The following is a 23,456-nucleotide window of genomic DNA, read 5'->3' as shown; positions in this document are numbered from 1 at the left end:
GGTTCCCAGGCTAGGGGTCGAATCGGGGCTATAGCTGCCGGCCCACGCCAGAGCCACAGCAACGCCGGATCCGAGATGCGTCTGCAACCTACACCACAGCTCAGGGCATCGTTAAACCACTGAGCAAGGGCAGGAACCGAACCCAAAACTTCATGGTTCCTAGTCGGATTGTTAACCACTGTGCCACGACGGGAACTCTGGAGTTAATCTTTGTGTTTCTTGAATGACTTGAGATGGTCCCAGCCAACCCCACCTGACCCTCATCCTATAAACATTTTACAAATGAACGATGAGCTCTGTGTGTCAGTCTGACTTCCATTTACCCAAAGCATATGCTTTTTCATGAGGCTCATGAACAGGAAACTTAAAAAAAAAAACGCAAACATTGAATATAATTGGTTTCATGAGTTTGTTTTTTTTCCTTCCTGAGGATAAAAGATACTTTTAAAAAGTATTTCCCTGTGGTCTCCGGAGGAGACAGTTTGGGAGTGGGGGGATGTGCTTGGGCTGTGGGATGGAAATCCTGTGAAATCAGATTGTTATGATCATTATACAATTACAGATGTGATAAATTCATTTGAGTAATAAAATAAATAAGTTAATTAATTTAAAAAATAATAATAAAATAAAATAAAAACTATTTCCCAGAGTTCCCCTTGTGGCTCAACAGTAACGAACCCAACTAGGAACCATGAGGACGAATGTTTGATCCCTGGCCTTGCTCAGTGGGTTAAGGATCCTGTTTTGCCTAGGGCTGCAGTGTAGGTCACAGACACTGCTCAGATCTGGCATTGCTGTGGCTGTGGTGTAGCCCGGCTGCTGTAGCTCTGATTCGACCCCTAGCCTTAGGAGCATCTATATGCTGCGGGTGCGGCTGTAAAAAGCAAAAAATAAAAAAATTAAAATTAAAAAAGTTTTAAAAAAGTATTGCCCAAACTAGGATATAAAGTTGTTTTCCCAAAGCTGGTTATCAATAGTGCTTTTCTTTATCCCTTTATGCCTCTATAGGAGCCTCATTTGAACCCGAGTTAAAGTAGTCCTGCCATCTTGTTTCTTATTGGAGACTTTGTGTTTTTATGGTGACAAGTAAGGCTGGCCTCATAGCATTAACATAACCTCTCTCTTCTTGTTTCAGAGGGTTTATTACCTCTCCTTGGAATTTTACATAGGCCGAACATTGCAGAACACCATGATCAACCTTGGCCTGCAGAATGCTTGTGACGAGGCCATTTACCAGGTACACGGTGTCTGTATTTCTCTCGTGTTCTCTCTCTCTCAATTTCAAGTTTAATCAGGAACCTTGGGGATGTAGCACCCATTTAAAAAGGTGAAAAATTCCTTCTATAGACATGGCTCTTACAAACTATTAGAAATGTAAACTACAGACTCCTGATCTCTGGGTTAAGAGGAACATAGTTAGAGAACTAGTTTTGCCTTGTGAGAATTTTCTTCTGCAATCAGTTTGTGACAGCATTCTAGAGCAAACTGCATTTTGGAAATTAGCACTTGAACAAGCCTTTAACAAGTACTTGAGTCCCTGCTATCCTTTAACAAGTAAAGAATCTCAAGCTTTACTTTGGGCTCCTATCTGCTTTTTTAAAATGACCAAAGTTTAACTGTTATTCATGTAGCAAGGCAATATCTGAAAATAATAAGCTTTTAAAATTCTGTTGTCATACATTATTGCTTAATGAGATGTAAAATATACTTCCTCTTTAAATGAGGAGAGTGAGATCTTGGACCTAATGTCCTAATTTGTTTTTATGAACATTTTTAACTGTTTCTCCTCTGAGCTTTAAGTATCTTCATACCCAAAATAGTCCTTAGCCAACCTTTCTGATGTGGCCGAAAGGAGAAACACGTATTTGCAAAATGCACTCTAAATGAGAGACTGTTCAAATTGCTTCTTGTCCTTGGCATGGGATTATCCCTTTATGTGGCCAGCTGCTTGTCACTAGGGCTGGTTTCCTTTATGCGGATTTAGAAGAGCATTTCGTGTGAAAGAACCATTGCATCTCCTCTCCGCTTCCTTTTTCTTTGCGTTCCCTGAGATCACCTGAAAAAAATATACCTCTTTTGGACCAGCATCTAACGTCAGGTGGGGTGAAGTGACTTGTCTCCTTGCTCAACGTACTACTTTAGACTCACATGTTTAGAATGTTAAAAACCCTGAGTTCTAGCATTAGTAGTTGGCGTCACAGGGAACCCCTGTACTCTAGTCACCAGGGAGAAAATTTGAAAGCCCTTTCAACAATGAATAGAAGCAAATCCATTTTGAACTCTTAGAAGATTTAGTTATCAAGACTTGTATCAAAAAGCAACTTTTGTTATAAGGGTAAGGATCCAAGTAGGTAGCTTCATGGCAACTGAGGCATCAACTGCAAGCGTACTTCATGCAACTTCAAGCATACATCTTATGCAGACATTTTCAAATGTGTAAATTATGTTTCCATTTAAAATAATATCTAGGAGTTCCCATTGTGGCTCAGCGGAAATGAATCTGACTGGTATCCAAGAGGACTCAGGTTCAATTCCTGGCCTTGCTCGGTGGGTTAAGGATCTGACATTGCTATGGCTGTGGTGTAGACCAGCAGCTACAGCTCCAATTTGACCCCTAGCCTGGGAACCTCCATATGTCATGGGTGCAGCCCTAAAAAAAAAAAAATTAATTAATTAAATAAAATAAAGTAATATCTAATTTCACCGACTGCATCACTTTCAGATAAGAGCGCAACCATTTCAGAGTGGACTGTCAATAGCCAGGCATGGGCTAGATTATTATCTAGTCAGCGGAGGAGAGGTCATTTAATTTATCTGAGCATCATTTTTCTCACTGCAAGATGAGAGTCCAGAGTGATCTCTAGGGCTGCAGAATTTTGACATGAGTCCACACTGCTGCTAGCAGCCTCTGGCTCTGAGGGTCCCAACACTTTAGGGCAGAGAGCTGACAACCAGTTCCATCCATCCCCAAGGTCACAGATGCTCTCTGGCCTCCCACAGTCACTCTTTCTCTCTCTCTCTTTTTTTTTTTCTCTTTGGCCACAGCTGAGGCCTATGGAAGTTCCCAAGCTAGGGGTTGAATCAGAGCTACGCTGCCAGCCTACACCACAGCTGCAGCAATGCAGATCTGAGCCTCACCTACAACCTGCACCGCAGCCCACAGCAATGCCAGACCCTTCACCCAGAGAGTGAGGCCAGGGATCGAATCCTCATCCTCATAGATGCTAGTCGGGATTCTTAGCCCATTGAGCTACAATGGAAACTCTTCTCTTTTTTTAATTGAAGTATAGTTAATTTACAAGGATGTGTTAGTTTCAGGTATACACCAAAGAGCCTCAGTTATAATATATATACATATATATGTGAATATGTGTATATATGTGTATATATATATATATTCATCTTCAGATTCTTTTCTGTTATAGGTTATTATAAGTTATTGAGTAAAGTTTCCTGTGCTAAATGGTAGGTCCTTGTTGTTTACCTGTTTTATATGTAGTAATGTCTATATGTTAATCCCAACTCCTAATTTAGCTCCCCCCATCCACCCTCCCCCCACTGGAACCTATGGAGAAGTAGAATATTTTAGCCTTGTCTAGTTGACCCAGAGGGCTGAGGTTTCCCTGACTGCTGTCTGGCCCCAGGTCTCATGGCTAGTGACTCACTAAGTGGTTTTCGGCTAACAACCTTTGATCCTACTGAGTAAATATGTTGTGGTCATGAAAAGATGAACTTTAGCCCATCCCAGAAAAATCAGACCTCCTATCTTTTGGTAATTTTCAAAACTTTTAGTCCAGGTAGTGTCAACTTAGTACCAGACTATTTCTGAAGTTTTACCCCAACAACAAAAAAATAATCTTAAGAAATAGTAATAGCTAACATTTACTGAGGAATATTTGCCCAGGAATCATTCTGAGGGCTTTTTCTGTATAATCTCATTTAATTCACACCAGCCTCAAATGAAATAGATACTGTTACCCTCATTTTTAAACAAGCAATGAAAGACATAGCAAGATTTAGTACCCTGCCCAGGGTCATATAGCTAAGAGTAACAAGCCAGTAATGGGCATTTCTAGCCCATACTCTTCTCCAAACTGCTGCTGTGCCACCTCAGAGTTTGCATCTTCAGTCACCAGCGCCTGCAGGGGGCATCTTATGCCAGCACTAGCAGTGAGGGACCTGACAGGATTGAGTTCACAGGTGAACCTGGAGGCCCAACCCAGAGCTTTAGGAAATGATTATTCTCCCTGAAGTGGCCTGCATTTGTATCCACGTCCAGTGTTGTTTTCCTCTCATCATCAGCTTGGATTGGATATGGAGGAGTTAGAAGAAATTGAAGAAGATGCTGGGCTTGGCAACGGTGGTCTTGGGAGGCTTGCTGGTAAGTGACATATGAGTGTATTATGTTGTCTGGCTGTACATGCCTTCTCAGATGCCATGCACGACCATGCTCAAAGGACCAGAAGACTAAATCTAGGAAAAGTGAAAGGTATGACCTGGTTATAGATGGTTTTTTTTTTTGAGTCTGCACTGTGGGACCAGTTCTAGACAAACAGTGGAGAAGGGAACTTGAACAAAAGGGATATTGCTTGAAGTTCCCATTGTGACTCAGCAGTAATGAACCCAAGTAGTATTCATGACAACTTGGGTTCGATCCCTGGTCTTGCTCAGTGGGTTAAGTGTTGCTGTGAGCTGTGGTGCAGGTTGCAGGCACAGCTTGGATCTGGCGTTGCTGTGGCTGTGGTGTAGGCCGGCAGCTACAGCTCCGATTCGACCCCTAGCCTGGGAACCTCTATATGCTATGGGTGTGGCCCTAAAAAAAAAGAGAGAGATTGCTTAAAGAACCTGGAGGCATTGCCTCAAATCCCAAAGTTAACCAGATCCTTCCTGTGTATTTGAAGTTTTCCGAAGTGGCCTCTTCACCTCACTGTTACTTTGTCACAGCTGCTCAATTCACATACTTGTGTAGTGTGACCTAAGTTGTTTAGCCATTGTGTTGTTGTCTTGTGCACTTGACAATTTGCTTATTTATTTATTTATTTATTTATTTTTAATTATTTCCCCAATACAATTTTTTTTCTGCTGTACAGCATAGTGACCCAGTTACACATACATGTACACATTCTATTTTCTCACATTATCATGCTCCAGACAGTTTGCTTTTTGATTGACTAGTAAACAAAATGCATTTGTTATCCTATTTGTATGACTTAATGAATATCCTTTTTAGTGTGGGTGCAGTTTGAGTTCTTTGCTTTATCCAGGAAATGATTTTTTAGCAAATATAGAGGAAAACATTTAAAATGTAATACCAATGCCGTTAAACTGAAAATGTGTATCCCTGTGACCAAGCACTTTTACTTCCTGATATCTACCCTAAAGAAACACGCCAACATGTATCCAAGGAAGCATGTGAAAAAAATTGTTGCAGTGTTGTTTGTGAAAGCAAAATTTTAGACATAACGTAATGTCCATGGATAGAGTAGGTAAATATATAAAGGAACATCTATTTTACAGAATAATATGCATCAACCTAAGAGAATGAAAGTGATCTGTATGTACTTCCCTGAATAGAGGTGGGGGGCTGGGGCAGGGAAAGCAAGGTGTGCTAAAAGCCACACAGTGTGATTTATGTTTTTTTTAAAAATTAATAGTTCTGAGTATGCATGTATGTAAATCTATAGAAAAAATCAGGAATTTGGAATACTCAGTTGTTCCCTATGATCTTCCCTAGAAAGGAGTGCAGAATTGGGGGGTGGGAACGTGGGGAGGGGTGCTCAATAGAGGGTGCTAGCCTTGTCTGTAACATTTAAAATTTGTTTACAGGGAGGGTGGTAATGTGTTACTTATGAACTGTATTACATGTTTGTATCAGGTTGTACTCTATGAAAAATATCTACTTCTTTTCTTTTAGAAATGATTGCACATTACTTAATTTTACATACGCTTTCATTGAATGACTAGAAGTTCATTTGCATGTGTTTCATAGTATTTAATCTTTAATACATTAGTTGCCATGTGTTTTTAACATTGCACTTAGTCATAGAAAACACTGCCTTTGGGATACTTGCCTGCCACCTTGTGAAGTCAATCACCAGGTAACTTAGTGGGCTTTCCATGGAGCTATAGGGAGACCAATAGAGCTGACAGAATGTACATCCAAGAGTGACGGCCAGCCTGCCTTCCTTTTAAGTAAAGTCCCAGGCCTATTTGTTAGAGGTTGAACCCCACTCTGGGCCTGACTGGGAAGGGGTGAATGAGGCTGAGTAATTCTCATTAGATGACCTCATCTTTTAATAGACAGAAAAAAACTGGAACCCCATTCTCATCAGGCTCTAAGGATAACTTAATCAGGACCCAGGAAAAGACAAATTGCCTCAGCTTCAAGGGAGCAGGAACTGGGGCAGAGCCAGGCCACGTGAGCCCAGGGACTGGAAGACCATTGTGATGCTACAGTAACTTGAAGGTCTTGGCCATTGGCCTTCATGGATCTATTTTAGGTCTCCGCCATGAACCTAACTCAAGTTTCTTCCTGTTTGATCTGCAGTTCAAATTCCAATGTTCTTTTCAATTTTAGATCCTACTGTATTTTCTCACTCTGTATATTTCTCAGTTCAAACACCTGGGAGGGACAATATGTTTAGTGTAACCCCTCAGGTTGTAGCTGACCACAGGATAGATCCTACCCAGCCTGTTGATTGGCTGCCCTAGAGCAGGTGCTCTGTCATTAAAGTTCTTGGCTACAAGTAACAGAAAGCCTAGCAAAAGCTAGTTCCACCAGCAAGGACATACCTGTATTATCACAGAACCAGAACTCCAGAGATTGGCCATTCCAGGATTTATTCAGCAGCACAGTTCAGTCAGGACTGTGGGTCACTGTGGTTCTTTCAACTTTATGCTCATGGGAAAAAAAGACAGAAAGGAAAATCTTTCACTGCACCCAGCAGACTTCCTAGCACCTTTCATTGGATTGAATGTCATTGTGTGACAAAACCAAAACTGGTGAAGGACAGAATTATTGTGATTGGCTTAGAGATTTAGACCAGTCAAGCAAGACTCACTTTCTGGTCCAGCCTCCCTGAAGCATAAGGCCACCTGATAAGTGAACACTGGAATTCTATTAGCCAGAAAGAGAGTCTGCCTCAGATGTCCAGCTAGTCATTCAGGTGGGTTACATGTCAATTATACGTCTTTTTTTCTTTCTTTTTTTTAATTTTGCTTGTTAGGGCTGCATTTGAGACATATGGAAGTTCCCAGGCTAGGGGTCAATTCAGAGCTATTGCTGCCAGCCTACACCACAGTCACAGCAACAGGGGATCTGAGCCGTGTCTGTGACCTACACCACAGCTCACAGCAATGCCAGATCCTTAGCCCACTGAGCTACGCCAGGGATTGAATCCACACCCTTATGGATTCTAGTTGGGCTCGTTTCCACTGCGCGACAAAGGGAACTTCCAATTATATATGTATTTTCAAGTAGCGGGTGAGGAGACAGCTTCCCCTAGACAGTGCTGTGTTAAGAGATGAACACAATAATGGACATATCTAATGAGGGCCAGCTTCCTTATCTGTTCTCAATTGAAATGCCAACATGTTCGAAGTGGTTATTTCTGGATCATGCGGTAATAAAATGGTTTGTTTTCTTATCTATGCATTTTTGTATTTTCTATGACTTTTCTATAGTATAATTTTATAGTTTAAAATGTTATCTTAAAAAATTAATACCTTCTGTGCCACAGTCTCTGTACTTTAAAATACAAATGTGGTTTCTCATAGAAAAATGTTTTGTGGCTGCCATGTTTTTTAGAGAAAGATTTGAAATGTCAACTAACCTTGATGACTCTGCCTTTGGCCTGTGCTCTGTTTAATTTAGCCTGCTTCTTGGATTCCATGGCAACTCTGGGACTTGCAGCCTATGGATATGGAATCCGATATGAATATGGAATCTTCAATCAGAAGATTCGAGATGGATGGCAGGTATGTGAGCCATATTTTTAAATTTTGTCCTTAAAGTACTTTGCCTTCGTGGTATTCTGGATGATTTATAATTTATGGACATTTAACTAGAACTTTACTAATTTCTGCGGCATTTGGTTGACATCAGTGAATACTGTCAGTTTTCCCTCTTGGGGATGTAAGCTCCCTAAGAGCAGAAGGCTTACCAGTGTCGGCAGAATGGACCACCACCAACCAGATCCATAGCATCTTGTACAGTGCTGGACTCACAAGGTTGCTCTGAAGATATTTATCACTGGCCACCTGAGTGTGGACCACTTGTCCTATCTTTATGGCATATAAATGGAGGAGCACATCTTTTGATTCATGATCTTTCCCATTAATTCTTTTTTTTTTTTTTTTTCTTCTTTGTAGGGCCACACTCATGGCATATAGAAGTTCCAAAGCTAGGGGTCAAATTGGAGCTACAGCTGCCAGCCTACACCATAGCCACAGCAGCACCAGATCCTTAACCCACTGAGAGAGGCCAGGGGTCAAACCTGCATCCTCATGGATCCTAGTCAGGTTCATTAACCGCTGAGCTACAAAGAGAACTCCCCCCATTAACTCTTAATGATAGGAAGTATGTCACCATTTTTGTAGGTGAGAAAACTGAGGCTCTTAAGAGGTGAAGTGACCTCAGATCACGCTGCTGGCAAATATGGTTCTCTGTCCCCAGATTTCCAGGTCCACACTCAGTATCCTTTTCTACAGTTTTTTGCCCTCCTTAACATGCCTATCTTACAAGATACAGAAGCTCCATGTTTTAATTATTTTATAAGATAATAGCTGGCAATCTTGTTAAGTATTTATCAAACAAACTGGGCACATATTCGGTATGTGTAATTATAGTTTTCTGTAGAAAACTGCACAAAGAGTAATTAATTCATACAAATGACTCCTGTTTTATTTTTATATAACCAAACCAGATTCTTTAGTATTTGTTTCTTTATCTTTGGTAATTCTTTGAGCTACATCAGCCCCAGCCGGACAGTTTTCCCTGATGCTGAGTTTGAGTTAGGTTTGTTCTCTCCCTATCTTTGTCTCATACACACACGCTAAAGACACTGGATTTTCCAAAAGCCTGAGCTCTCTGAGCCTCTCCCACATTTCCAAGGGCAGAGAGCTCAGGCATTGGGTGGAGGGACCTGGGCTGGAGCTAATCCAGGGGAGAGGAAGGATGAGAAGCTGAGTGTCACCCTTTTCCCCTCCCTCAGTATTTGGACATTCTGTGGACCAAGGAAGAAAGGTACTGAAAAAAAAGATGTGATACGATAACAGAATGCACCAAGGAAAGTCCCAGAGGGAGAATATTGTGAACACATTGAAAAGCAGACTTCCAAATTTCGTTAAAGCCAGCATATCTTCTACTACTCCTAAATCAATTAGGAGGCAGCATTGGGCAGAAAAAGACATTTGGGCCCTCATTTGAGATCTAATTTCTACTTTGAGGCCTAATTGCAACTCATTACCCTTATGAAGTATGTTGCATTGATTAGGTTACTTAACTTCTCTGAGCCTCAGTTTTCTGGTCTGCAGAGTTGGAGATGCCAGTTTCACAGAATTATGAGGACTATATGTAAAATGTCTGGCACACAAATAGGCACTCGGTAAAATGTTAATTTCTGATTAATTTTAATGAAATGGGAAATTGTTTATTTTAGTTGAAAAAACGAAGTATAGGATCATGTGAACACTATGACCTATCCAAAGGAAGTCAAAAAGAGAGAAAAAGCGCTAGAAAAAAATACAGCAAAAGTTCAACAGTATCTCTGAGACATGGGATGATATGTGACTTACTATCTTCTTTTTGACCTTCTACATGTCTCATATTCCATATAAAATATGTGTTTTGTAATCATAAAAGTTATAAAAACAAAGCTCTTGGTTCCTTTCCACAATGAAGTAACCTAGAGCTACATGGTAAGAAGCCTCATTAATGGGCATTTCCAGTGGGACCAACAGTTTGACATAACCTGACCTAGCAATACGTGGTATCTAATCTCAGCCTTTGTTCTGTGTGGTACTCACCATACCCTAGAATGCTTACAGATTTTATTTCTTACTATTCTAGGAAGGATAGTTTAAAAACTCAGCATATCATTTTCAAAAAAAAATTGTCTTTCAGGAAGTTCCCTTGTAGCACAGCGGGTTAAGGATCCAGCAGTGCCTGAGCTGTGGTGCAGGCTGAAATTGCTGTGCAGGTTTGATCCCTGGCCCGGGAATTTCTACCTGCTGAGGGTGTGGCCCCCCCAAAAAAAATTACCTTTCTTCTTCTTTTTTTTTTTTTTTTTTTGCTTTTTAGGGCCACACCTGTGACATATGGAAGTTCCCAGGCCAGGAGTTGAATCGGAGCTACAGCTGCCAACCTATGCCACAGCCACAGCAATGCCAGATCCTTAACCCACTGAGTGAGGCCAGGAATGGAAACCCACATCCTCAAGTATAGTTGGATTCATTTCCGCTGAGCCACAATGGGAACTCTCAAAAATTCTTTCAAATGCATTTCCCCCCAAAGTATTATGAAAGGTCATTCTTTATTAATCACCTCTGTGACCTTTGCAACTCTTAAATGGCCTTTATCTAGTATTCTTAAAGAAAAAGAAGAGACCAAATGGTTTTTGCTAGTCTCCAAAGCTAGCTTCACTAGCCAACCAACATCACTTATTTGATTATAACTTGAAATCATGTCAGAAAGACAATTTTATCTGCCTTAGCCATTGTCCACTGTGTCGGGATTTTAAAGGGCAAACATCATACCATAAAAAAGAAACTACTTTGGTGAAAACCAAAAATATCTTCCAGGAAAGAGGTACGCCTTTTCAGGGTTTGGTCACTCCCCCCACTCACAGCAGCTACATGGTTGCTCTTACAGTGGAGAAGGCTGATGAAAGTTGCACAAACTGGGAAGATTTTTAAAGATTGATGGACTTTCAGTTTTTGAAGACTGCTCTTGAAGGAAGACTTGCAGTAATAAAGTGTTCGTTGTGAACTCCACTCTGCTCCCAATGAAAATTTTACTGCTAAAATGCTTGACTTACCTTGAACATTGAAACCTTATCAGGCATAGTCCCCTGTGAAAATGACTGGCCACTGGGAGGAAGAAGGCAAAAAACAGTTGTGACAGCCTTGCATTAAAGGTTAACAGTCACACACCAAAGATCTGTGTGGAAAGGCTCTGACAGTAGAAATCTCAGAGTTGAATCAAGCGATGTCTTCTCTCTTGAAAACTGTTCCAAGCCTGCTGTAACTAGGCATGCACAGTTCACATTACCCAGCAAGCTTCTGGTGACTGTTGTTGAATTCTTAGTGTTGCCCAGAAACCTCTGTCAGTGATTGGTACCATCAGAAAGCAAAGTTTGCTGATAGCTGCTGATGTTTGCTCCCTGGTCTTCATGTCCTGTGCATCCCACAGTGGAGGGGAAGAGTGTTTCTTAAAATTCCATCACCGATGGAAGGCCTGAGCTGGCCTGTTTCTATGTTAGCTGCACTACAGATTCCATTGAGTCATTCCTCTAGGAAGATGCCAGATCCATCTGCCACCTTCCTACCCAGACAGACACATTGCTCCTTACTCCACAGACCCACACTTGCTTTGTCTCAGCTCCTTTTCATCTGGATGTTCAGGTCCAAACAGAGCACTTGGATGTCAATGAAAGCTCTCTCCCCGCCTGGCCCCTGCCCTTCATATGGCTCAGCAAATTAGGATGTTCAGGGATCACTGGCTACATGAAAATCTAAATTCACACCAATTTGTTAATTTGTTGTTAGAAAGCAAGGGAGGTTTATCACCATCCTGCACCTTCTGTGGACTTAAAGGAGGCTGACAGGAGACAATTTTCTTTCTCCTCCGATCTTCTCAGACTAGCTTGTGTTTTTGAAATATCTGTTTTTCAGTTTACCTGAAATACAAGCTTTGTACAGTTGAGAGAATTACTGACTGATTCCTTGCCAGAATCAGGAAGAGACAATAAAGAACAAGCGAGAAGTTTTATTCTCCTATAGAACTTGTTAACCCAGGGAAATTAAAAACAGCCATTATTTGGCAGGGAAAAATCAGATAACATTGGATGGCACCAAGAGTGACTGGCTGACTAATTCCTTATCAAAAGACCACTTCCTTATCAAAAGAGCAAATGCAGCCTCTGACTTGCACAGGAATCTGAGAGGGGCTGGTGGTGGAAAGCCCAGAGTCCAGCCTCTTTTTTATGGACATTTCGCCCTCCTTGAGGGTAGAACAGTCTGATTCTGCTGCATTTCTCAGCAGAAAATATGTTGTCAGCTCTCCTGTGCCCATGATTTTTGACGGGAAAGCTATTACTGCCTCATCATCCTCCTGGTTCATGTAATACTTAAGCTGTGTTTTACAACAGTCCTGAGTGCTGAAATGAGACAAACGGACCTTTCTACTCTTTCCTGTTACAGGAAGCCGTGTTCACATTCACCAGTATTTGAAACCTCAAACCTACCCTTGCCTAAGTGCAGCATGAAGTATTTTGTAAGGCAGGGTGTTTGGTTCTTTGCGAATATTCTTATCTATTTTTCATAGAGTTTCTAGCTGTTAACGCAAGCTAGTGGACTCTAACTTAACCAGTTTCTTATCAATGGATAAAATTCCTCTTTCCTTGTCACATTTTATTATATTTTTTGTTGTCTTTATGACTGGGGTAGCGGAAGTCTAAATTCTCTCTCTCTCTCTCTCTCTCTATATATATATATATATATATATTTTTTTTTTTTTTTTTTTGCTTTTCAGGGCCACGCTGGCGGCATATGAAGGTTCCCAGTCTAGGGGTCCAATAGGAGCTACAGCTACTGGCCTACACCACAGTTCATGGCAACGCTGGATACTTAACCCACTGAGCAAGGACAGGGACGGAACCCACAACCTCATGGTTCCTAGTTGGATTCTTTTATGCTGCGCCACAATGGGAACTCCAGGAAGCCTAAATTCTGAATTACAATTACTGACTTTGTATCGCCATGTAGTTATTTCCTGGCTGCACCACGTACCCACTGGATACACTTTAAGATGCAAATTTTTATGTTCAAAATTTTAGACCCCCTCCCCAGACTGAGTGAGAATCTGCATTTTAACTAGCTGTAATTTACTGACTAAGCTCATATCTAACTTCGTCCTGCATCTGATACATTCTCCTGCCTCAGCAGCACTCTAATGCCAGACGTTTTATGTAAAGATGTTGTTTTTATGGTCCCCTTTTCATTCATCGTAATGCTGATTGCTAATGTTAATGGGCAGCTTATTGGCATTCCCAATATAAAGTTATGGTCAATTTTTGAATAAATGGATGTGTGTTTGCTCATCTGGCTGTTGACATTAATGTTTTGTCTAATATCTCAAAAACTAGCTCTATATTTCCTTCTCTCCACACTGTGCTTGGGGCAGACATTGAACTCATATGTAGATGATCAAAAAGCATCCAGCATTGTGTTCTAGTTCATAATTAATATCTTTTTAAACTAAAGCTGAGTTTTCTAGGAAGAAAGGGTGAGGAATCAAATAGGTAAAATCATTGTATTTAGGGTAATCTCATTGACAAGGGAACTTAGTACTAAAAAACCTTACCCCTCCTTTCTTGCCAGAATACAATTGCATTTTTTAATACATATGTAATATTCTAAAAGTTGTCTTTACTTTAAAAGTGTTCCCCCACCATTTGTTTTTTGTTCCTGTTTTGGCATTTTTATTTGTTTCTTTATAGAAAAAAAAGTTCATTTGATGTCCTAAATACAAATTATGATTTTACAGTTTTTATAAGAAATATTTTGTTATAGGTGCTTCCATTGTGGCTCAGCAGAAACAAATCTGACTAGCATCCGTGAGTACACAGGTTCGATCCCTGGCCTCGCTCAGTGGGTTAAGGATCTGGTGTGGCCGTGAACTGTGGTGTAGGTCACAGACCCAGCTTGGATCTGGCATCACTGTGGCTGTGGCTTAGGCCAGTGGCTACAGCTCTGATTCGACCCCTGAGAACCTGGGAACTCCATATGCTGCAGGTGTGGCCCTAAAAAGACAAAAAAAAAAAAATTGTTATAAATTGATACAGATACATGGGGAAAATGTTGAAATTGTCAATAAAATTAAATTTCTTACCTTTTAGTATATGTTATTTTCAAAATAAAATATAATTAATAGTTCATTATCAATTGTAAATCAACTATAATTTAAAAAATTATAAATCATCTATAGTTTAATAAAAAAAAGTTCATTGTTAGATTAAAATTAGGTTAAGTCTTAAAAAGACCACAAAATGTAATAGTGTTCTGATGGTGGGAATGTAAATTGGTGCAGCCATGTGGAAACCAGTATGGAAGTCTCTTAAAAAACTAAAAATAGAACTACCATATGATCCAGCAATTCCATTCCTGAGTATATATCCAGAAAAAATAAAAACACTAATGCAAAGAGATACATGCACCCCATTGTTCCTAGCAGCACTATTCACATTGGTCAAGATAAGGAAGAAACCTAAGCGTCCATCAATAGATGAATGGATAAAGAAGATGTGGTACATATATATACAATGGAATATTACTCAGGCATTAAAAAAATTAAATTCTGCTACTTGCAGCAACGTGGATGGACCTAGAGAATATCATGCTTAGTGAAATAAATCAGAGAAAAACAAGTACTATATATAGTACCACTTATATGTGGAATCTAAAAAATAATACAAATGACTATATATGCAAAACAGAAACAGGCTCACAGATACAGAAAACAAACTTGTGGTTACCAAGGGGGAAAGAAAAGGGGAGAGGGACAAATTAGAGGTATGGGATTAACAGATATAAATTACTATGTATAAAATAGATAAACAAGGATATACTGTATAGCACAGGAAATTATACCTATTATCTTGTAATAACCTATAATGGAATATAATGTGCAAAAATACTGAATCACTATGCTGTACACCTGAAACTAACACAATATTGTAAATCAACTATACTTCAATATGAAAAGAAAATGTAATAGTGTTTCGTACCTATACTGAAATAAGTGCTATTAAGGGAGCTTTTCATGAATAGCATTTCTCAATCAATTCTGTGCTTTCTAGGCACAAAGCTCTTGACAAACAATGTTGGACCCATCAGGTCTTAGTATCCAGCAATGAACATCCCTGGGAGGCCTCCCTCTTTCCCTCCAACTAGACAGTTGAATTCACAAATGTTGACAAAGGCTTTAGAATTTACAGACCTACCGTCAGATCTCATCTAAACTGTTTACTATCTGTGCAACTTTGAGCAAGGTACAATTTCTTTAAAAAAGGAGAAGCCATAGTTCCCTCCTATAATTTGCTATGAGGCTTAAATGCAATTATATGCACACAACATTTAGAGCAATATTAGCAAGTATTGTTGATTTAGGCTGTAATACAAAAACAAGGATGAATTGAGATCGACAGAGTCAGTGTCTTTCTTGCCAAAACAGTATTCTTCTTTTCTTTTTCTTTTTCTTTTTTTTTTTTTTTTTTGTCTTTTTGCCATTTCTTGGGCCGCTCCCAGGACATATGGAGGTTCCCAGGCTAGGGGTCTAATTGGAGCTATAGCCGCCAGCTTATGCCAGAGCTACAGCAACACAGGATCCGAGCCGCATCTGCGACCTACACCACAGCTCACAGTAACGCCAGATCCTTACCCACTGAGCAAGGCTAGGGACTGAACCCGTAACCTCATGGTTCCTAGTCGGATTCGTTAACCACTGAGCCACGACGGGAACTCCAAAACAGTATTCTTTAGTTGACTCAGTCAAACGATATTTTTAATTTGATATGCTTTAGCGGCTAGGTCCACATCTCCTGAAAAACAAATACTAAGCCATGTTGTTTTTGCAGATAGAAGAGGCAGATGATTGGCTCAGGCATGGAAACCCCTGGGAGAAGGCCCGCCCCGAGTTCATGCTGCCTGTGCACTTCTATGGAAGAGTGGAGCACACCGAAGCTGGGACCAAGTGGGTCGACACCCAGGTATTCTGAGCAAGGGTTCTCGTGCTGAGCATTGTGTAGAGGATGGCACGGGGTATAATGTGCATGTGGTGTTGAGTATAGGGTGTTGTATATAGAATAATAGAGTATATTTTATTAAATAATCTGGTACTTCTTTTAGTGGAACCCACTCATTTTGGAGAAAAGAGATCTGAGGCCAAGAGAGAGGTGACTTCCCCAAGGTCAAATGACTCATTGCCAGGGTCATTTTGTCATCTGCTTTATCAGAGATTAATCAATTCTGCAATCCCAGCATGCTTAGCACTCCACTTTTATAAAAAGTTGTTGAAACCAAGATTGAATAAATTTGTCTCATTCTTCATCCCACTGCCCTATGTACATTGACTTATAAATTCTCAGGAGTAAATATTTTTAAATTGAAGTGTTATTCAAAGAACTACCAAAGTTCTTCCTCATTACGAAGTCAAGAAAAACAATGCAAAATATACCAAAATGCACTATTTTATTGTGTGCTAGATCATTTCTAGAAAAATAATGCTAGTGTCAATCCAAGTGTACTTAATTCTTGGATATGGATTTATCCTGCCACTAAATTAGAGTATTACCCACTGCTGAACCATTCACTTTTCATCTCATCCACTGGTGGTTTGTGCTTTGCTGACCTCTTACTTCCTGTTAAAGAGCCACTAAGAACTACTGAACTGCACATCCAGTCATCAGAGTCTCCACTTGAGATATTTGTTTAATAAATGTGGTCTTATGCCAGAAAAGATGTCTCATTGGCCATTCCTTAAAAGTTTAAAGAAAACAGTAAAGACCAAGAAAATGGTTTTGTTTTTGTTTTTGTTTTAATTTAGGGCTGCACCTGCTGCATAAGGAATTTCCCAGGCTGGGAGTCAAATTGGAGCTGCAGCTACTGGCCTATACCACAGCCACAGCAATGCCAGATGAGCTGAGTCTGTGACCTACACCACGGCAACCCCAGATCCTTAACCCAGAGCCAGGGTTTGAACCCGCATCCTCATAGATACTAGTTGGGTTACTAGTTATCCTCATGGGTACTAGTTACTACTGAGCCACAATGGGAACTCTGAAAAATGTTAACCTTATATAGCAAAATCAGAAGTGAAATTCAGTATTGGGATGCTAAGTCTAGCTGGTTTGTGGATTAATCTCCATAAATAAATGTTTCATTTTATCTTAGAAGAATCAAAACCCATGTTATAGATCACTTTTAAACTGATGATTTATTTTGTTAATCCATGCAAAGCTATTCACCATTCAGAAAAATAAGACTTTTTAAAAAAGTCTTTCGTATCTGAACTCTGAACGTGATTTATTTGGCATAGGAAATAATGGATTAGAAGCTAAAATAGGTCATTATATATAAAGATGTAAGGACTAAACTAATACAGTGATTTTAAGGTAAGTTTACCTCTGTCCACTATCCCCCTTTATTTTTGTTGAACGATAGACCACAATCTAAGTTGCAGTTGATTACAAATACGATCAGGAGAGCTGCAAACAAGTCAGTCGGTAATATGCCCAAAGAATTCTCTCATTTTTCGTATTAACTAGCAAGTATTTGGTGTCTAAAACTTCCAGTGGCTTCTGATCTGCTTAAATGTATGCAGTTTACATGATCAATCCTGGAAGTATTCTGTTTACCCTGTAGGTCCTACTGATGACCTTATGATGACCTGATAATGTATTTACAGAACACCCCTAGACTTTTTCATAATATATTCAGAAATTCAATTAGAGAGAATGCGTTTTTCTGTGCCCACAAAGGCAAGTTTGTTGGGCAGATGTAATAAAGTGTGAGCCGACCCAATATGTGCAGAACTTTATGGGTTGATGCCATAGCCTGATCAGCCCCAGATTTCTAGCTAGTGAGGTCAAAGAGCATGAGGTCAGGTGTGGTATATGCCTGCTGTTATAGCTTCCAGTAAACTGAGCTATTTGTTTCATTCTTGTGTCAGTTCAAGTCTTCTGGGAAGACAGCAGAAAGAATTAGAAATGCCTGTGAAGGAGTTCCCGTTGGGGCTCAGTGGGTTAAGAACCCAGCATAGTGTCTGTGAGGACACAGATTCCATCTCTGGTAGTGGGTTAAGGATCCGGTGTTGCCACAAGCTGCAACGTAGGTCGCAGATGCAGCTTGGATTCTGAGTTGCTGTGGCTGTGGCATAGGCTGGAGGCGGCTGCTGCTCTAATTCAACTCCTAGCCTGGGAGCTTCCATATAAGGCAAAAGACTTAGGAAGGAAGGAAGGGAGGGTGGGAGGAAGGAAGAAAGAAAGATAGATAATAGGGTGCAAAAGGAGCAGAAGGAGGGAGAAAGTGCAGTGCAGGTGTGACACTTGTGCAGAGAAGGGGGAAGGATTCTGAGAAAGAGCCCAGGACTCTGAGCAAGTGCCCAGGCTGATGGGACATTGCCCCCAGGGGCATCCCAGCTCTCATGCTCCCACCACAATAGGAGCATCTCAGAGAAAGCAGAGCCTTGGGGTGAACTTCCAGATGACAACTTCTCCCTAAATGGACCTGAACCATGTGCTTCCCCAGCTGTCTCAATTATGCTTCAAGGGTCAGAAGGATGAGTTATGTTTGAACTCAGACCTTTATTTCCTAGTGAAAGACATTCAAATAAAGGTGATATTACTCTGTGGTCATGATGTTCATGAAAGCTTGACTGAATACATGTGATTGATTGATACACTCTGGGTTGTGCCAGCCATCCAGATTGTTCCAGTGGGAGGAGGACCTACTTGGCTCCTGAAACCCCCTCCAGCCCCAGGACCCTTGTCTTGGTTTAGGGATCACACACTTTGTGTTGGTGATGGAGCCAGGAACCAGATTCCTGCTGCTATTTTCCAGCTCTGTTCAACCTACACCAGTCCACATGGAGATCATAAGCAGCTGCTTTGGTTTCACCCCACAGGTGGTCCTGGCTCTGCCATATGACACCCCAGTGCCTGGGTATCTGAACAACACGGTCAACACCATGCGTCTCTGGTCTGCCCGGGCGCCCAATGACTTCAACCTCAGAGACTGTGAGTGCAACGTGGGTTCTCTCTCCTCGAAGGTGTCTTTAATTTTTTGTCCACTGGTTAAAACCAAATTCAGCTTGAGGGAAAAGCCCTGAGTTTCTGATCTGAACTCTTTAGTGACTAAGCATTTTATGGAGCTGATATAGAGGACATGTTGAAAGCAGTCCTTCAGTCTGACCCTGTTAAACTCTCATGTGAATGACGGTATGCAGGGTTGCTGAAACCCTTTTGGATTTTTAGGAATTTTAGGAATCCCATGTGGTACTCAACAAGCACCAGGTGAAATCAAGGGGCTTCTGAAAACAGTGGCTGGTTTGTCTGTTTATTCACTTTTCTGTCGTTTCTCTCAGTTAATGTTGGAGACTACATTCAGGCCGTGCTGGACCGGAATCTGGCTGAGAACATCTCCCGGGTCCTCTATCCCAATGATAACGTGAGTGATCCAGCTTGCTTTCTCAGTGGAAGCAGAAGCAGCTTATTTCAGAAGTGCCTATTCAGTAGCCCTAAAGCCAAACTTAATATTGATTTTTTTCCTTCTATGAGGACTAATCTCCAAATCTCTTCCCGAATGGTCTAGATTTCCCCTCCCACCCAAGTCAAGAAAACAAATTTATACAATTCATGAGATCAGATTTGGTGTTTTGCCCTTGATTAGTGACCCCATCACTAATAGGGAGGCTCTGCTCTGTTATTTATATTTCAAAACAAAACCTGGATATAAAAGATGAGGTGTGAAGCACCTCTTCCTTTCCAAACAGGAATTTCGTCCATCAGCAGAAGTCCCTGGGGGTGTCCTGCCATCTGCTTCCCCTCGCTGCTGGGGCTCTTCTGACCCTTTGCCCCCAGGTGAGGTGGGATCGTGGACCTCAGAGTAGACCCAGGAGCAGACACTTGTTTCTTATGCCATTTATTTGTCTCCTTAAACTTTTTCTTAGAGATGATTATTTCTCATTTTACGCTAAAACTAGCTTAGTTTAAAAAAAAAAAAAAAAACTTGTATCTGGATCTCAGATGACTGCTATGGATTCTTAGTTTAAATATACTTAGCTCCAACTTCTTTATGGGTAAAGTTACTCTCTGGAATCTATAATGATTTAAAAAAGAAAAATCTCAGAAGCAACACTCTTCTCCACTAAGACGGCACAGAACAAGAATCTTGGGGACTAGGACATAAATGGTCCTAAAACCAGATGTCCACTTGGTGTTAAACTCCAACCTCCACACAGGATTAAGTGGATTTGCTGCAGTGTTTTAAGGAGCTTAATGGCATATGTTATTTTTCCTTTGGGAGAAACAGTGTGACTTTAGTGCATCTCAGAGAAATGTGTAACCCAAAAGCAAAAAATTGTTTTATTTCATGGTGAATTAAAGTAAGAATCTGTCCATGTCTAGGGCTGTATAGCCTGGCTAACCCAGACCAGCAGAATTGTTTAACTTTCCTGGAAAGGACTTGAAATTCATGTTCCTATCTTCATTAAGGACCAAACCTAACTTTATTTGGAAATAATCATCTGCAGCAATTGACAATGTATACTAAGTTAGCATGGGGTGTAAAGTTGAAGAAATTCACTGGGTTAAAAGTAGCTCTCAGGGTCATGCTTTGTTTTTTAGTGGAAGTTGATAAATCTTTTTTATACTAGAACTTCAAGAACAAACTCATTCCCTCTCCCCAACTTGGCCATAGCTCAATTTATTAGTCTGCATACCAAGAATCTTGTCCTTGTTCTCATTCTGAAACTAGTAAGATGATTTTTCCCTGCTTAAAATTCTTGCAGGCTTCTGATCACCACTAAGGGAAGTATGGAATCTTAGCTGTATTACCTAAGTTCCTCACTGATACAGTTATGAGTTCTCTGATGAATCCTCCATGATCTTGCCCTGCAGCGAGGTCCCAGCTATACAGGATTATTTATCCTGTTCTTTCTCACCTCCATGCCTTGCCCAGGGTGCCTCTATCAGCAGGGGATACTCTGGCCCTCTGTGCTCACCTGACAAATTCCTACTCATCTTTCAGGGCTCAGATGGAGAATTACCTGAGTACCCAAGTTCTCAAAGTACTATGTATATACTTCAATAAACATAAAACATTTTTTAACTTTCATGTTTTGTTTCAACCCTTGTTTATACATCTCTCTCTCCCTACTAGTCTGAAATTACTGATGTCAGTGATTATGTTCAATTAATAATTTTATTTCCAGGACATTAAAAATAGTCTAAATCAGTGTTTAGAAATACTCAAAATTCACCATAGATGGAACCATATGCTTTTTTTTTTAGAATAATGATTTCATTATTTTTTTTACCATGAAACATGCTATTAGAAAAAGAAATACAAACAATATTTAAAGAAGTAAAAAAATTCCAAATTCCGCCATCTATAAATTCTCATTGGTAATATCTGTCCAGTTTCCTATTAACAGCTTTAAATTTTTAATTTGGTTTTTAAATTTTTATCAAAGTTTGTACATGCACATAATTTAAAGAAAAAAGCAATCTTATGAGGCTTATTAAAAAAATCACGATCTCTCATTTCCCACTTGCCTAAACCAATGACATCTTCTTGCTTTTAATGATTTTCTAGATATTTACTTCTGTTATTTCTAATAACATGCTAATACTATCGCTTCATGATTTTCCTCTTTTTACAATTGTTTATTGACTCCCCACCACTAATACCAGGAGAACACAGCTCAATTCCTCACATATACTTCCATCCCCACCACACAAATACATTTCCTATGCTCCAGCCTCTCAGCGTAATTACATGGTAATTTTTACTAGCTCTTCAATCAGTGTTACCTTATTCTCACCCTGTCAACAATACAGACAGCTGATCTGTATGTGTCATCAACTAATGATTATTTTTCCTTTCCTTAAAAACTACCCCCCCTCCACCGGAGTTAATAATTTTTTCATTTGTTTGCTCAGTTTTCTGAGTACTTTTCCCCAATTTATCCTACACTCTACCCCAGTTGCAGAGATTTCCTCTCACTATATTCAAACTCACTAGTTATTTTGTTGACTCTGGTTTTTGAAGTCTATTTTGGATCTCTCCTAGTTAGCTGCTTTGTTGTCATCTTAGGTTCTACTTTCCCCATCATTCGGAGCACCTCTGTGCACATATACCCTTTGGGATCATTTGTTTCCTGGATGCAACTTCTTTCTCTTTTTTGTTTGCTCTCTTGTTTTGGTAGTGTACATGCTTGCCTTCCTGGGAAAAGAGTGCATGTGAGGTCAATTTTTTTGAGACCTTGTATGTTGGAAAATGTCTGCATTCTGCCCTCACATTGCTAGTTTGCCTGCATACCAAAGACTCAAAGGTTTTTTGTTTTTGTTTTGTTTAAATTTCCTAGTTTTTGGTGTTGCTGAAAAGTACAATGCAATTTGGATTCTTGATCTTTTTTTCGAATTCTGCTTTTTTCCCCCCCTTTGAAAGCTTCTAGTCTCCCTCTCCCTCTTTACTCTCTTCCCTTTCCCAGCCAAGTATACCCAAAGTTTTGGGAGGTGTGCTTTGGTGTGAGTCTGTTTTCACTCACCATGCCCAGTCCCCTTTCAGTCTGAGAACACAGGACTGAGGCACACTGAGAAATGGCCTGGAATCACAGAACATCTTCAACTAGTTCTTTAGTCTTCTTACCTTTTTTCTTATATTTATCATCCCTTTGTCTTCTTGCTCAATTTTCTGGACCATCATAAACTCCCTTTTCCAGCCTTTCTATTGGGTTCTTCATTTGGGCTATCATATTTTAATTTCCAAGTAATCTTTTTTTCCCCTGGATATTTTCTTTTCTTTTTCTTTTTTCTTTCTTTCTTTTATATATATATATATATATTTTTTTTTTTTAGGGCCACACCCACGGTATATTGAAGTTCTCAGGCTAGGGATCAAATCAAAGCTGTAGCTGCTGGCCACAGCCACAAGCCACACCAGATCCAAGTATCATCTCTGACCTATATTGCAGCTCATGGCAATGCCAGATCCTTAACCCACTGAGCGAGGCCAGGGATTGAATCGAGGTCCTCATGGATACTAGTTCAGTTTGTTACCTCTGAGCCATAACGGGAACTCCTAGATATTTTCTTAAAGCATCTTATTTCTTGAATACAATATCTAATCTATCTGAAGGTATTGATAGTATTCTTATAATATTCTCTTCTCTAATCTGTTTCTTTTAAGTTGGCTTTTGTCCGTTTATTATTTTGACGTCTTTTAGCAGTTTTTCGTAAATGTCTAATGATCCTTAGTTGCCCAATAAATTTAAGAAAGAGGTAGTGACAAGCTTTGGGAGCTCTGTATACTTGGGTGAGATTCATCTGTTTGGTTTCATTAACCTGTGACCTGCTGGAGCCACATTCTGGTGGAGCTCCTCATGTTTATGTCTTTAGGTCCTCCCTCCTGGGCCACTCAAATCTCCTAGAGAAGATGCTTGCAGTTTCTTTCCTGGT

General features: G+C 40.2%; 1 protein-coding gene across 1 annotated transcript in view; it reads left to right on the top strand.

The window, feature by feature from the left end:
* Window positions 1–23,456, top strand: part of PYGL (glycogen phosphorylase L) — a 59,283-nt gene that overhangs the window by 5,686 nt on the left and 30,141 nt on the right. Inside the window, exons 2-7 of the mRNA XM_047767308.1 lie at window positions 1,136–1,237; window positions 4,303–4,381; window positions 7,874–7,977; window positions 15,855–15,986; window positions 18,902–19,013; window positions 19,361–19,443. Of these exons, the coding sequence (XP_047623264.1) occupies window positions 1,136–1,237; window positions 4,303–4,381; window positions 7,874–7,977; window positions 15,855–15,986; window positions 18,902–19,013; window positions 19,361–19,443 (612 nt within the window). The remainder of the gene's footprint in view (window positions 1–1,135; window positions 1,238–4,302; window positions 4,382–7,873; window positions 7,978–15,854; window positions 15,987–18,901; window positions 19,014–19,360; window positions 19,444–23,456) is intronic.

Source organism: Phacochoerus africanus, chromosome 2, assembly GCF_016906955.1.
Source record: "Phacochoerus africanus isolate WHEZ1 chromosome 2, ROS_Pafr_v1, whole genome shotgun sequence".
NCBI lineage: Eukaryota > Metazoa > Chordata > Mammalia > Artiodactyla > Suidae > Phacochoerus > Phacochoerus africanus.
This window is presented reverse-complemented; position numbering and strand designations above follow the sequence as displayed.